This window comes from Syngnathus typhle, linkage group LG22, assembly GCF_033458585.1.
Source record: "Syngnathus typhle isolate RoL2023-S1 ecotype Sweden linkage group LG22, RoL_Styp_1.0, whole genome shotgun sequence".
Lineage (NCBI taxonomy): Eukaryota > Metazoa > Chordata > Actinopteri > Syngnathiformes > Syngnathidae > Syngnathus > Syngnathus typhle.
In genome coordinates, this window is record NC_083759.1 from 1,250,354 (window position 1) to 1,265,155 (window position 14,802).

At 45.6% G+C, this 14,802-nt stretch overlaps 3 protein-coding genes and 1 long non-coding RNA gene across 5 annotated transcripts; 2 read left to right on the forward strand and 2 right to left on the reverse strand.

The window, feature by feature from the left end:
* Window positions 1-68: 68 nt before the first annotated feature.
* Window positions 69-3,839, reverse strand: flvcr1 (FLVCR choline and heme transporter 1). Of its 2 annotated transcripts, XR_009711337.1 has the most exons (11): window positions 3,180-3,839; window positions 2,921-3,065; window positions 2,348-2,488; window positions 2,190-2,257; window positions 2,019-2,122; window positions 1,842-1,952; window positions 1,677-1,782; window positions 1,490-1,604; window positions 1,355-1,422; window positions 755-872; window positions 69-686 (listed from the first exon to the last, which is right to left on the reverse strand). XR_009711337.1 is itself a non-coding variant. In XM_061269668.1 (10 exons), exons 1-10 carry the CDS (start codon window positions 3,837-3,839, stop codon window positions 807-809), a joined length of 1,584 nt encoding a protein of 527 aa, XP_061125652.1. In that variant the 3' UTR covers window positions 69-806. The 2 variants fall into 2 exon arrangements, 1 of the variants encoding a protein (XP_061125652.1); XM_061269668.1 differs by having other exon boundaries at window positions 69-872.
* On the forward strand, window positions 3,422-4,937 carry LOC133146227 (uncharacterized). The gene is made up of 2 exons (XR_009711338.1): window positions 3,422-3,562; window positions 3,680-4,937. It is a non-coding gene; the product is annotated as an uncharacterized LOC133146227 (long non-coding RNA).
* A 277-nt stretch (window positions 4,938-5,214) lies between these two features.
* On the forward strand, window positions 5,215-7,039 carry nsl1 (NSL1 component of MIS12 kinetochore complex). The gene is made up of 6 exons (XM_061269679.1): window positions 5,215-5,434; window positions 5,885-5,957; window positions 6,019-6,152; window positions 6,235-6,289; window positions 6,354-6,418; window positions 6,493-7,039. The coding sequence occupies exons 1-6, from the start codon at window positions 5,249-5,251 to the stop codon at window positions 6,730-6,732; spliced, it is 753 nt and encodes a 250-aa protein (XP_061125663.1). The 5' UTR covers window positions 5,215-5,248; the 3' UTR covers window positions 6,733-7,039.
* A 1,148-nt stretch (window positions 7,040-8,187) lies between these two features.
* atf3 (activating transcription factor 3) lies at window positions 8,188-14,692 on the reverse strand. Its single transcript, XM_061270538.1, has 4 exons — window positions 10,808-14,692; window positions 9,750-9,978; window positions 9,517-9,624; window positions 8,188-9,296 (listed from the first exon to the last, which is right to left on the reverse strand). Exons 2-4 carry the CDS (start codon window positions 9,972-9,974, stop codon window positions 8,991-8,993), a joined length of 639 nt encoding a protein of 212 aa, XP_061126522.1. The 5' UTR covers window positions 9,975-9,978; window positions 10,808-14,692; the 3' UTR covers window positions 8,188-8,990.
* Window positions 14,693-14,802: the final 110 nt, after the last annotated feature.

Genomic DNA, 14,802 nt, shown 5'->3' on the forward strand with positions numbered 1-14,802 from the left:
AAAAGTTTTTTTTTTGCAACCCGTATTTGAAGTTTCTGTCAGATTGCAATAGACACGAAGACATTGACCATGGCGTCATCTCCACTTTAATGCTAGCGCCACCACGAGGACTCATTTGGAATAAGCAGTCGACAGGCAACAAAATAAAGATGATCTTGTGCTTAATAAATGTCAGGAGTTCTTTTTTTTTTTTTTGCTGCTATTTTTAACATGTCAATTTTAAACATGTAACCTAAATAAACCCAATAAGCAAAATGTAACATGACCATAAACTGCGTTTGTATACTTTTTACTCACTTAATCGTGAAATATTCATCTAATAGCAAAATAAATAAAGGAGTCACAAAAGTAAAATGAATATGCTCCATAGAATTCTGCAAAAAAGCCTGCATATTATTGTGCAAAAGCATGAGAACGTTGATATTTCTAATACAAAATGAAGTATTCATCAACAAACAAATGTTTGAATTCATCATAAAAGGTAAAAAAAGGAAACTGTATTAAAAAAGCAGCAGAAAACGTCATCATGCTGTACTCGGAGTGACCACAAGATGGCGCGCTACACTTGTCTCACGCAAACACACACACTGAGCAAAGTATAAAAAGTTGTGCGTCGCTTTTGTGCACCTTGACTGTGTGTATGAAAAGTCTCGTCCGTCCGACGCCGTCCTTCATCCAAAAAAAACCTACCGAAGGGCGTGATGCATTCAAGTAAAGTCAGGAAAAGTCAGCGCTGGCGCAACCGCTCACTAACCGTCCATCACAAAAAAAGAATTCCCAGGTTGCCTTTTGCGTGGATGTCCTGGCTACAAGGACGTTTCTCTGGCAAAGTTGAAAGAACGTTCCACCTTCAACTTTTCCTCTGCACGAAGCTGAAAAACAAAGACACATTCTAGAAAAGTGACTTTTGAAATAAAGGCGAAATAAAACAAAATCACCATCCAAGTCATTGTAACAACTGATTAAAGCTAGAAATATTTTTTTTTCCTCCCAAGACTTAAGAAAAAAAAACCAGAGGTGTTCTTTCGAACCAAATGATGAAGTTGTTGTGGTGTGTGTCTGAAGAGAGCCCATCAAGCTCAAGACTAACGACCTCGGACCAGCCCATCCACAGCCAGACGACAAACAAAGCACAAAGTCTCCGGCGCCATTTTAAGGTTGCATCCTGGGAAACGCGCTAGCTGGAATGTTCACACAAATGCCACAACGGTGATCCCTTTTTTTTTTTTTTTTTTTTTACTGTTAAACTTTCGGACTCTAGCAAGAACGCACCGATCATTTTCTCATTCCTCAAGGCGGAAGGAAATTTTAAAAATCAAGGCCCAATTGATAATCAAACAGTTTGAAATCTTACCGCCTGTTGCTCTTTGCCGGTCGCCCCGATGTTGACGTTGTGTCGTTTCAGGTCCGATTTGATGAAGGCTGGAATGAAGACGTTCGTATGAGTGACACGCAGACGTGCAAATACGCACGCACGGCGACACGTTACCCGTGAGAATTAATCCCAATAAAATCCAGGCGCAGAGGAAAATGTTGCCCGGTAGCGGGTCGGCGTAATCCGTAGTCAGTTTTCCTTGAATCAGCGTGAAAAGGATCCCGAATATCTGCGCACACGACATTAGCACCATTTTGAAGTCAACCACAGAGTTGTTGTTTTTTTTTAAAACAAAACAAACCTGCGCCGAAGTGTTGAGGAGTCCGGACGAGGTTCCCTCCGATTCCGGGTAGGTGATCTCCACACCAAACTCGAAGCCCACGGGAAGATACCCCGTCATGAAGAAGCTACGAAACACGAGCCAGTTCAGCCGGATGTGGATGAGAAAATTCGCGTGATGACCAACCCGAGTAGGCCTCCCGTGAAGAAGACCACGTAGATGTTGTTGAGGTCCAGCGTGAAGGTGAAGATCAGCATGCTGATCAAGGTCAGGCAGTTCACCAGCAGCGTGGTCAACCTGCGTGCATCCAAAGCAACCCATGTCATTTGAAAACGTCTAAATGCGTCCGGGGACAGGACCCACTTGAAGGTCTTGGTGTGGTCCAACCACAAGCCACAGAGGATGGAGCCCACCATGCCAGCCACCACCAAGGTCAGCCCGATCCTTCCTGCGTTCAACTCTTCATTCTGACCAACGCAGAAAATCAGAATGGTCAAAATGCTGGAATTTTTTTTCTTCAATTTCCAAAGTTACCTCATAGCAGGCCATGATCATCTGGTTGAGGATGGTGGACACCGAGTAGAAGCAGCCCGTGGTTATACCTGCAGAAGAAGCCTTATTTGAAAGCATTCTGAAAACGCCGTGCATATTTTCCTAACGAGCTAGCAAAGGAATGTTTGAAACACACTGACCGTAGCTGATGAGCAGCAGGATGAAGGCTTTGTTCTTCATCAGGTTGACGATGGAGCGGCGGTACGAGTAGTCCTCGGGGGGGCCGACGGGCAGGACGGCCTGGGCCTGGCTGGGCGGCAGCGGCGGACGGTCTTTCATCACTGCCACACACAAAAGCATTTTCGTATTCGTTTTGTCTGTTGGTCGTTGTTTTTGCGCTCTTCGAGGAAGACTGCCATACTGGATGTGGCGGGGATGACTGAAATTATTTTGTATACAGAGCCGTGTTGGAAAGAAGTGAAAACCAGGAGAACCGGAAGAGCGAGTATTACTGACTCAAGTTCAAATCTACTCGTCTACAGTGCTTGGCTGATTTATTGTGTTATTTATTCTTTTTCCAAAGGAAAGAAAAGTTTGCAAAAATAAATACCGTAATTTTCCGACTATAAGTCGCACCGGCCATAAAATGCCCAAAAAAGTGAAAAAAAAATGTATATAAGTCGCTCCTGAGTATAAGTCGCCCCCCCCACCCAAACTATGAAAACCGCGACTTATAGTCCGAAAATTACGGTACTGGTTGTGAGCGCGCGCACCTATGATGGTGAGGATGAAGAGGGCGGTGGAGACGGCGGCGGTGCCGTAGAACATCACGCTGATGTTGTGTGCCACCAGCTCCACGTCACTGGGCGTGTTCGGAACCAACACGGGAGGCAACAGGAATCCGATGGCCACGCCCAACTATGCAAAACAAACACGGGCAACTTTTTTTTTTTTTTTAAATCAAGTGACCGAAACGGCCAGAAACAAGCGCATGCGTCCAGACACGCGCGCCGGTCCATTGGACTCGCTCACCTGGTTGCCCAGCACGGCAGTGGCGCAGGCGGTGGACACCTCCTTGGGTCCGAACCAGACGGAGGCGACTCGCGAGGGCAGGCCGAGGATGAAGACCTGCGCCACGGAACACACCAGCTGCGCCACCATGGCGAGCGGGTAGAGATCGCGGCCCACGCTGGCGCACTTGAGCCAGGCGCCGGCGCAGTTGAGGCCGGCGCCCAGCAGCGCGGTGAGGCGCAAGCCGCGGCGGTCCAGAAGCCAGGTGGCCGGGAAGATGAGCGGCACGTAGACCAGCATGTAGACGATGGACAGCCAATCCACCTTGTCATTGCTCACCCGGTAGAAGTGCGTGAACACGTTGGCCACGATCCCGTACTGGATCCACTGGAACGCGTTGATGAGTGAGTACAGACTGAACACGGCTAGAATCGCGAACCGCTGCCAGTAGAGCTTGGTTTCCCCGCGAACAGTTTCCTCGTCCTCATTTTTCTCCTTCATCGCTTGGTTTTCTCCGTCAGGTAGCATCGCGTCGCGTTCGTCCGCAACCTCCTCCGCGTCCCCGGCGCCGCGGGACCCGAGGCTGCCTTGGAGCGCCTCCTCCTCCAGCTTGGTGATGCGGTCAGGTGGAAAGGCGGCATCCGCGGCCACGTGCTCGTGCGCCAGCTCCGCCGCCACCATTGCATCTATTTTTTTTCCTTTTTTTTTTTTGATTAAATCAACAGGAAGCGGCGTGCTTCCTTGTCACGACGGTACATCGAGTGAGCCGACAATTTCCTGGCAGAGGAGGCCCGCCTTGGTTCTTTGTTATTGGAGGAGGATGGCCCCACGCCGCCTAAGCCAATGAGAACAGCAGTGGCGAGACACGCACTCGCTCACGCGCAAGGTTGAACTTGATAGGAGGAGGAAGTGTCATTTCTATCATCAGGTATTGTCCAGTCTGTGTGCAGGTGTTCCTTGTCCTGCACAGCTTCAGTCCAGACTGTGCAGAAGCTAGGGCTGCTAATTTCTAGGCAGACAATGTCAATTGAAAGCGGGAGCTGCTCCGTATGCCCCCGACATTGGCTAATCCTAATCCTGACTGGCTCGTGTGCCGGGGAATCCTTTGAGCCCGTCGCCCCTGCAAAGTCTCCTGCAATGGAGGCCTCAAGAGCTTTGCCGTCCGGCACATGACAGCAAGTCTACACAAAGGCCCATCCAACTTTGTCATTGTCGTGGGGCTCCTCAGGTGTCTCAGCGCCATGGCAACGGCGGCATCTCCATTCCGGGAACATAGAATGTGGGCCGGAAACTTTCCAAAACAAACAAGTGCAACGGGGCGGAGATGCTCCAGGATGTCGACGGGCTGCCGGGCGGAGTCGGACGCCCGCAGAGCCTGGGAAAGAGTCCGGGGAAAAGATTTGCGGGCGCACCTGCGCTGCAGCCCGGACTGACTGTCTGACCTCTGACACACAAGGCTTCCTCAGCACCACAGCCTCCGTTATCTCCCCTTTCACATAGTGCCGCCACGCTGATCCTTTACAACAACAAGCACCATATTTGACATTCCTGCTGTGGCGCCGTATAGACAATGTGGACGCTCGTGGGTCAATAAGGCTGCAGCAAACTACGGCCAAGAGTAAATCTTTACAAGGATGATTAGAAAGGAAAAATGAGTTATAATCTGATTATTCTGTTCCAAGTCATGTGACTGATAGTTTATGTTTTCTTCATACGTGTGCGTTTTGTGTGCATGGGTGATTATGGCCTTACAATAAAAAAGAGAGAATTTACAATCGATTTTGACGCAAATGACAATGGCATTAAATATATATATATTAAATATTAAATCAATTACTCACAACAAAGTTGCTTTTTTTGCCCGATTTCTCCTAAAACTTGATTCGCTTTTGAAAGTTGTGATGTACAGATTTGACAGGCAAATGAATGACGTAAGTGTTTTGCGTATAAAAATATATACATATAATTCTGGATCAAGTGTCGGAACTGTTGTGCCCTATACTTGTTCCTCTACGGACTTTTCTAGAGAGCTGCAACCGGAAAAAGAAAGACGTGACCCCACCGGAAACAGGAAGCCGTTCAAACCAAACATGGCGGCAAAAATGGACGCGCAAACTACAGAAGAGACAAACGAAGACTTCAGAGTGCGACTAACGTCTAAAAAACAAGTTGTCGAATATGTGCAGCAATACAAAGACATTTTAAACAAAGCGCTGGACGGACAAACGGGAATTTCGGAGGACACTAAGCGACTTTTACTTGAGGAACTGCTGGCGGTGAGTTAGAAGCTAAAAAGCTAAAACGAACATTTTCCTACTTTTCTCTCGAATTTTTAATTGCAACTTGCAAGCATTTAATCGTAACTTTTAACTACTTACGTGGGAGCGTCCATACTTGCGTTTGTCCTGAATACCCGGATGTTCAGGTTGATTGACGTATGTCAACATCGTCAAATGAATGCAACTTTATTGACAATAAGGTAAAAGATACCAAAAGAATATTTCAATTAAATCTAATAAAACGCGATATGCTGCTTTAAATGAAATAGTCAAGACACGACATAATTCAATCCTATGCAGACACGAAAATATTGCTCTCCTACAGCTGAGCCACCAGGGGGCAGCATAAGCAGTACATTCAATGGTGATGGCCAAAATGTGACAAGAGCAGCAAGACATTGAGCTTCATTTCATTCTCGTTTTGAACGCGACTTATTTTCCGTGCAGGACTTTGAGGCTGCTGTTCATGCCAACGTGTTGGTGAACGGACAAACGTGGGAGGAGGCTCCACTTGACCAAGGTGACCAGTGCCAGGTGCAGCGTCGTCCGTCCGGCGCACTAAAATGTCTCCTCTCTCCTAGACGAGGACAAGCTGCCTGAGCTGGAGAAGCGAATGGACGACGCTATCGTGGAGATGACGCGGAAGCGACGCACGTTACCCCCGCAAATCCTGCGCTCGGCCGTGCGCGCCCTCAAAGCGGAAAGGCGACTTGTGGTGGGTGCCACTTTGACCTGTGTGTGTGTGTGTGGGGGGGGCATACATGTGACTATGTGTCTTCTCACATTTTTTTTTGTAGGACTTTTATGAAAAGCCAATCAAAGCTCAGCAGATGCTCACAGAGCCTCAGACAGGTAACACACACACACACACATGCACACTGTACAGCAAAAGAACCTACTTGTGTTCTGCCATCAGAGAACTTGATGAAGGACTTGTCAGATCGGGCATCTGAACTGAAGGACCACGCCCAAGTCGTCAAGGTACAATACACACACACACACACATCCACACAGATGCATACCAACAATGTGCGTATCTGTTCCAATCCATCCAGACACTTCAGAATCAGGCCGAAGGCTTACTGGAGGTAATTGACATGAAGCCCAGTCAGATGTCGTTGGAGGTGCGCCAGGAAGTGTTCGGCGGCAGGAGCCATTCGGGAGAAACTCCACCTCTTTGGCTAAACCACGTCCAGGGGAACAGCAAGTGGAAGAAGCAGTCGGTCCAACGAGACGCGGGGGATGTCCTGACCTCGGCGGGATACACACAACAAAAAGATATGAGTGGGAAGTGACAAGTTGTTTTTTGTTCAACTTTGGACTGATCAAGTGGGCCAAATCATGAAAAGACACATTATTCATTATTCTACTTCCGTTTGCAAAGCAACAACAACATGTCATGGAAATAATAATAATGAAAGCACATGAAGTCCACTAAGCAAACATGCCATTTTTGTGATGTGTAATCCGCAGTTAAACCGCTAGAGGGCAGCAAATACAACGGAATATAATTAAACAGCTCTCAGCGCATCAAGATTTGACTTTTTCTCAAATCTACATGATTTTACTCATGACGAATAAACGATGGAAAAACCTACAGAACTTTGGTCTGATGCGTTATAGATATTAATAAAGAAAATATCAACTTTGTTTTTAATCATTAAAATACTTCAAGATGGATAAGACTTTTTGACAAATTGGACACATTAACGTTGGAAAGTTGCTTAATACTAATCAGTGTGCTAATATTAAAACATGAATTGATTTTTTTTTTTAAAGTTACTATTTTAATAAAAGGTTAATAAACCTAACCTGACGAACAAGGTCAGTTTGAGGTCATGGCATGTCTTTTAATCTCGGTCACGGAACAGTGACACACTCCCACGCTTCCTCTTTGCGTCATGGTCATCTTGCAGATGTCAACGACGACGAAATGAAACGTTGGCGTTAAGAGAAACGGGAAGTGAGAGTTACATTCACGCATCATCGTTCTGTGTCCTTTGACCTCATTAGACACGTGCATGTGCGTGCCCTTTGACCTCATGTTCGACTCGTGTGATTTGCAGCCTGTCAAAGTTTACTTGTAACAGGAAGTTTAAGAGGAGAGTGTCCATTCATTCGGATGTCTGAGGTGCAGGAAGGGCAAGAGGCATGCTCGTGTGATTAAATATTGTGTTATTGATCATAATGATATTGATTAACGGGAACTGTTCACGTGAATTATTTCGGACAATAATTCGGAAACAAATCATACGTAACACTCCAAAAATATATCTATCTGCTTTGCATTTGAAAATGATCCCGTTTTCAATATTCCCTGAAAATCACAATATCTCTGAGAAGAGTCACGTGATATTGGGAGCAAATCCAAACAATTGATCTGACTCACCCTTGCAGGTACAAAGTTTCCAAAACGAGCATCCAGCGCCTCACACGTGCAAAAATAAAACACTGCGAACTGGGGCTGGCTCCATAAACAGGAAATGACGTAGCAAGAAGCCAGTCACGTGCTTCGAACCCGAACAAGTGCACAACTATCCACGTTTTGAGCCGGAGAAAATAATTCCAACCTTTATCGCCGTCAACCTGTATTACAAATAACACCAAATTTCAACTTTTTAAATTAAATAACTGAATAAATGAATGAATGAATGAATGAATGAATGAATGAATAAATAAATAAATAAATAAATAAATAAATAAATAAATAAATAAATAAATAAATAAATAAATACATTTTGTTTCACGCGTTTTTGTGGTTTGTCAAACAACGTTTTATTCAACAAAGTGAAAAAGAAAACTTGCCAGTCTTTGACCGGCTACATGTTGAACATTTTGGCTCAAAGCTCCCATGGTCACATGACCAAACAGTACAAAAGGAGAAATATAAAATAACATTTGAGTAGCTTTGCCACACACGCACACACACACACACGCATGAAACAGTGTTTTACAAATGGAGACATATCGTACAAACAAAGACATTTTTTTGTCGATATCGGTAGCTGTCGAGTTTTATGCTGTCGGGAATCATTACGACTCACTCGGAACGCAACTTGTAAGGTCCTGAGTGATTACAACATGGGCAATTAGCAGCATTTTGACAGTTAACCGTCTGTCTTGAAATAAATACACAATAATTTAAAACAATGACTTTTCTCACTCAGCTTGTTTGTGCATCGCTGAGCAGCAAGTAGTGGTGCAACAGTCACAGTGCTATCTAGTGGACATGGCACAAAAAACAAAAGTGCTCCAGCTTGGCCTCGGACGGGAAAAGAACGATAAGTCCACTTTTCCATGCAGGCCACTTTGTCCAGTCAGCAGCTCGGGTTCGTGGGATGAGGGGTCTGCCGTCCTCTGCGCCCCTTAGCAGCACTGAGGACCTCTCACAAAACATTTCCGTGTTCTTGTGGGGCTAGACAGGAGAATTTTGGAAATATTCCAAATGGTAAACGTTCCACAGGTCCCTCATCTTGTGGCCAAGGAGACAATGGACTGCAGGGCCTGTCGTTTAAAGCTGAATATTCACATACAAGTATTTTGCAGGGTCTGGTCACATGGAGACCGAACACTGGACGTGGTCCAGGCTGAGGAGGTTGCCGGCGTCCAGTTCCTGGGTGCTGGCAAACAGGGAGCCGGCGGCGTCCTGGATGGTAAAGAGGGAGGTGGTTGGGCTCTCCTGGAGGTGGCGCATGAAGAGGTCGGCCGTTTCCTGGTCTGGGGTGCACCCGTTGTGGGCGCGGACGATGCAGGTGGGACGGTGCTGGTTGAGCATGTGGGACAGGTGCTGCTTCTGTTGGTTCAGAGCTTTGATCTGAGCTTTCAGGCTGACGTTGACGCTCTCCAGCTTCTCAGACTCCTGCATAGACAAAATGGAGGCCAGACGCCGTTAGCTAGGGCTGGCCCATCAATGATGCGCCTCAGGTATTAGCACGAAGCTAACGGACAGTCCAAAGATTTGCCGTCAAAGTGTCTTGACACACTGTTGCCATCATTTGTCTCGATTTTTTATTGATTTCAAAATTGAAAGCGTGACGAGAAAAGAAGACGCGGCCGACAACAGTAAGGTCGAAACGTACCAGCAGCAAATATTCCGTCCTGTCCTTCTTCTTTTTGCGGCATTTGGCAGCGGCGGCCTTGTTGTTCTCTCGCCTTCGTTTCCTCCTGTCTGCCTCGGTCTGCGACCGCTGTTGTCATGACAACATGTCATTGAAAAACTTCAATCAATTGTGCAAACTTTTCACATTCAAACACAAATTGATTGCTACAAGAGCTAATAAAAGCGACATGACAGCACCAAAAAGCGACTAACCTGCGACTTCCCCCCGGTGCTGAAATCCGAGCAGGAGCTGGCGCCGTCCGAGCTGCCGTCGGCGAGTGCGGCCAGACCGGACTGGCGCTCGGCGCCGGTCGTCAAGTGACTTAGGTCGTCCAAGGAGAGCGAGCCCGGCGGGGACAGACGCGGGACCGGCGACGGGCGCGGGACCGACGCCGAACAGCTGACATCGGCCAGCGTCGGACGCGAGTTCTGCAGCATGAGCCTGCAAAAAAAAGTACGGCGTTGTGATCATTTGTTAGCGCCCCCTAGTGGTACGTGAATGAATCACGGCCGATTCAGTTCAGTTGTAATTCACTTAAGTAAAACACATTGAAACTCAATGTAATAAAGGAAAATAAAACAAATAAGTGCTTTATTTTGTAATTTTAAGCAAGATGTTAATGTTTAAGGAACTTTTTTAATATCAAACTCAGGTTTGCTTTGAGATGAACACTTAGTTTCAAATGTTGGACAACAACTGAATGAGCTGCTCCTCTTATAATGAATACACTTAAGGAATCAAAATCATGTCAGGAATTTATCACTGCTGAATTTTTGGGGGGTTTGTGGTGAGGTGCTGAGGTCGGCTCGGAATTTCACGAGAAGTGAAACATTGTGTAACATTGTGAGTCTTTTGACACAAGCGGTGCTATATCAAAAGAACATTCTTTTCAGTCTGGTTCTTATCAAAATAATAAGTGGGATTTTTACGAGCGGGCAAGTCCAAATGAACAAAATGATTTCACTAATGAAAACGTAAACATACGCGGGTATGATGCAATGTAAAAAAAAAAAAAAAAGCAGTTCAAAAAGTTCGAAACGGAGCAATTTGAGTCAATCAAAAGAGGAAAAACGTGAGCACAAATACGTGAAAATGTCGACATTTTCCTTCCTATTCCGAATTCACTTTCTTTTTGGATCACTTTCGCCTTTGTAGGTGCTTTACGCTTCAAAGTGAGAAGAGCCAAATTTTGAACAAAAGAAGAAAAAGCCACAAAACAATAGTAAAGCTCAAGAAATTCACAAGCCGAATATTCCAGAAGTCAACTTACGTGCGTTAAGAGCGAAGTTGGTGAGAAGAGTCGCCGGCTAGTGCGCTCGAGTGTTGAGCCGATCCGGGTTGCGTCACGCTTATATCCACCCGGGCGCTCCTCAGGGGGCGGGGCTTCGTGACGTCAAAACCGCTGCGTCATGATGCAATCCGCTCAAGAGCGACTTTTTCTTTCAGATCGCAGCTGAAAGAACTTTCGTCTTGAAATATGACAAAACTTATTAAATGACAGCATTTGAACATTATTATTGACGCTTTATTCAGTTTCTCCTTTTGTAAAATGACTTACCTTATATTATAAACATTACTGTGGTCGATTGTTTTTCTCTTCGGGTCATATTTGGACTGCAAAGTCCACCCAAATTAAAATATGATAAAAAAATCTGTCCGAGAAGATCGGGAAGGCGTGTCGGGGTGTTTTTCTTTCCGTCCGCTTTTGTTTATTTGTTGAATTCCTCTGGTGCCGTTTTGCTCTTGTGTGTGCGTAGTGCGGCCGGCCGGGCGGGTGTTTCCCTGCCTGCCTGCCTGCCGGGCTCAGCTGCTCCTTGGCCTGCCAACATTCCACCGGCATCAAGCGCTTGCATCAGGAAAAGAAAGTGACACGAGAGTGACTCCACTTTTTGTCGGGCGCCTTATTATTAGAAGCCGACAAACCGTGCGTGCGTGCGTGCTAATAATACAAACTGATGTACGACGTCTTCATTTAGCTGCACTGTCACACATACGTCACACATTTACATCACTTAGATACACACATACACAATTAGGCAAATATTTTTTCAGATTCGACTCACTGACACCATGTGCGGAAACTTCTAGAACTTAAAAACCCGTTTGACATAATGACAAGAGAAAATGGGCAAAGATGGTGAGTCGCTGTCCACCTGTATAGCGCCAACTACTGCCAAGGAGGACTTTATGTCAATTTGTTTTGCCAAAAGTATCGGTGACCGGGATTGGCAGCTTTCACGAGTATCCAATACTTTAAAAGAAGTCAAGAGATTTTAAAACTAGCCGACGGGACCGCTTGAATAGCAGTTGGGAATTTGGGTAGAGTGACTAACGATGAGAAAGGTCAAAGGGCAAATCCTGCGTTGTCACGTCATTCAAACAAATAAGCAAAACTAGTCGTTATGGAAACGCGCTCGCTGAGAGCTTTGGTGAACTTTGAACTGCTTTCGCTTTCCTTATGACACCGCGCTCGTTTCGTCCCAGGGAGTTTGGGGGAAGAAAAAGCGAAAGCTTTCTGCCATCACTTCTTAATTATGATCGAACGACAAGACGAAGAAGTGACATCAGTCACTTTACGGGATGGAGGTGACAAGGGAGTCGCGTTTTATATAAATACACCCAAATGTCAACATAAATGTGATTTTTATTTGCTCAATCAAAAATGACGTCAAATGTGTTTTTAAATGAGCCTCAATAAATCAAATTTATTGTAGCCCACCGGCGTTATTATTTCATGGGCACATCCGAGAGGTGATGTCATGCGCCGGTGACGCCACCTCTTCCGGGAAGCGGCGGATCTTCCGCTGCATCCCCCCCCACCCATGCTCCTAACAATCCCGCATCTTCCTCCTTACGGCCAATCCGGGAAATCAAGCTTCACGGCACCGGGCTCTTCCTTCCTTCCTTCCACCTCCCCGTGCCAACAGTCAGAATAGAGAGAGAGAGCGAGCGAGAGAACAAACGAGAAGGATAACGTTTGTTTGAACAGCTTCCGATGACATGAACTCATCTGCTTTGGCCCTATTCAAATAAATAAAAAAATAAATAAATAAATTAATTAATAAATTAATTGATATTACTCCTTATAATAAAATATCAAAATGATAATAATAATAAGGATTAGAATCAAATGGCACAGTGAGGTATTGTGTTGGCATCATGTGACCTGACTGACAATTCCTGACATTTCTCACTAAAACAGATGACGACGATTACTCGGGAATGTAGACGGACGGGTTGGGAGACCTCAGTTGGCCTCCAACATTTAAGTGACGCCACCTATCAAGTTTTCAATTTGAATACGAGACCAAATAAGGTCGCAAGATGCTTGTCACTCCACACGTCTTGAAATGAGGTTGGTTTTAATTGACTAATTAAATACTCTTGGGTTTTTTTTTTTTAGGTTCGGGAATTGCACACAGATTGGAAATTCCAATTTGGGTTTTTTGTTTTGGGTATACAAAGAGCAGAACTAAATATAAAGGCAAACAAAAGGTCAGATTCCTCGCAATTGGGGAGGGGGCAAGTGTTTGGGTCGGTTTCATCACAGAAAGGTCAATAAGAAAACATTCCGGCCAGGATTCCCAGACTGGACCGGCGTGGCGTCACACATTCTTCTGCCTCCGTGTGTGTGTGGGGGGGTATATTTACATGATGTGTACACACACACGCACGTGCACAAACACACTCGTACACTTTATGTGCCCTCCTTTTGGCACGGGGCCATAAAAAAACCATCAAGAGCCGAGAATATGGCGTGATGCAAAAAGGCATGACGTCATCCGGCACGGGATTGGGTAATGGCGCAATCACATGACTACGGCTACGCTTGGCTGCTAACATAGCAATACTGTTTGTGTGCTCAGGTGAGATGACCTCACCACAGTCTTGAGTCCCAGTGAGCTCAGCTGGTATCATCCAGAAAGCCTAATGAGGGATTGACCCCCCTTCCCCGTCTTCCCCATCCTCCCCTCCGCCAAGCAGCACAGGCTGCTCCCAGCCAATCGGGTGGCAGCCTACGCCACGCTCAATAATGCAGGAATCCGCCGCTAGCGCGTGCGGCACGTTTGGGGGGGGGGGTGCGAGATAACAGTATGATGACGGATGATGTCATCGCACCACACGCCCACTCGTGTGGCGGTAATTTGTGAGTCAGCGGGATTACAAGCAGAGAAGAAATCAACACAGCCACGTCATCTTACTGGCAACCAGGATTTGCTTGGTCTCGTGCAATCTGGCCCAAATATAACATTTCAATGAACACAATGGCAGATGATTCTTTCTTGCACGCCTTTTACCCTTTTCGGTGTGGCGCCAACTACTGGCAAGGAAGACTGACAAGGATGGCAGATTTTGGTTTCGCCTTAAGTATCGATGGCGTGTATCGGCATCTTTCACGACTACCTGATAACTTAAAATAAGTCCGTTATTAGCTCGATACCAATATCAGGACGACTATTCCAATGAAATATTCTCCCATTTTGTTTATATATATAATACGGAATATTTCGGCATTGATTGAAAATCATTTGGAAACATGGCAGAAATTGACAACATCATCCCCACTGGCACCGCTTGGCTGTGTCGAAACTTCCATTCATGGGAAGACAACGAAAAGCACACGCGGAATGTTTGAACAGGTGATTTGACTGGATGCCAGGTCAACAACGACAGCAAAGACGCTGATGAAGAGGAAAAGGAACAAGATGATGACGCCAGGCCAGCATGACGGAAAAGTTCAAAGAAGAAAAGTTTTTGTTCTTGAAAGCGGCAGGTGAAAGATATTTTGCTCTCGGTGTCTTCCACGCCCTTAACAGCGTTGATTAGGAAACAGGGTCGGATTTCCATGCTGCAAGCACGGAAAGAAAAAGTGTGCTCTTGCGTCATCCTGACTCAGCATTTTTCCTTTCCAACTGTGGTATAAAACTCTATAAGGTAGCCTACAATGTCTTTATGTGTAATATTCAATGTATACATTTAATGTATTTCATATCAAATTCTCAATATTAAAATACAAATATCTGTAAATATTAGTTGTGATGCGACAATGCGGGATCCACCTAATATAGTATAAATCCATCATTTAAAAATCTCGCATGATGACATTAATAAAGAACTCATCATCTCGTCATAACAAGTAATGATTTACCCAGTCCAACAGGGTGATTCATATGTACAACAGCGACCTCTGTTGGCAGGACCACCAAAAGGTTTTAGCAAAGTCTAACAAGTGGATGTTTTGGGTTGCAGTTATCATTTATCAGC

Bases quoted from the DNA above. Each gene is read 5' to 3' on its own strand.
- flvcr1 (XM_061269668.1), bottom strand. From the start codon at position 3,839: ATGGTGGCGGCGGAGCTGGCGCACGAGCACGTGGCCGCGGATGCCGCC. The intron at 2,489-2,920 runs GTGCGCGCGCTC...TGTGTGTGGCAG, and splicing joins CTTCATCCTCACCATCATAG to TGATGAAAGACCGTCCGCCG. The intron at 2,258-2,347 runs GTCAGTGTGTTT...CTTCTTCTGCAG, and splicing joins CCTGCTGCTCATCAGCTACG to GTATAACCACGGGCTGCTTC.
- nsl1 (XM_061269679.1), top strand. From the start codon at position 5,249: ATGGCGGCAAAAATGGACGCGCAAACTACAGAAGAGACAAACGAAGAC. The intron at 5,435-5,884 runs GTGAGTTAGAAG...TTTTCCGTGCAG, and splicing joins TACTTGAGGAACTGCTGGCG to GACTTTGAGGCTGCTGTTCA. The intron at 6,290-6,353 runs GTAACACACACA...TTCTGCCATCAG, and splicing joins GCTCACAGAGCCTCAGACAG to AGAACTTGATGAAGGACTTG.
- atf3 (XM_061270538.1), bottom strand. From the start codon at position 9,974: ATGCTGCAGAACTCGCGTCCGACGCTGGCCGATGTCAGCTGTTCGGCG. The intron at 9,625-9,749 runs GTTAGTCGCTTT...TCATGACAACAG, and splicing joins GCACCGGGGGGAAGTCGCAG to CGGTCGCAGACCGAGGCAGA. The intron at 9,297-9,516 runs GTACGTTTCGAC...TTGTCTATGCAG, and splicing joins GGACGGAATATTTGCTGCTG to GAGTCTGAGAAGCTGGAGAG.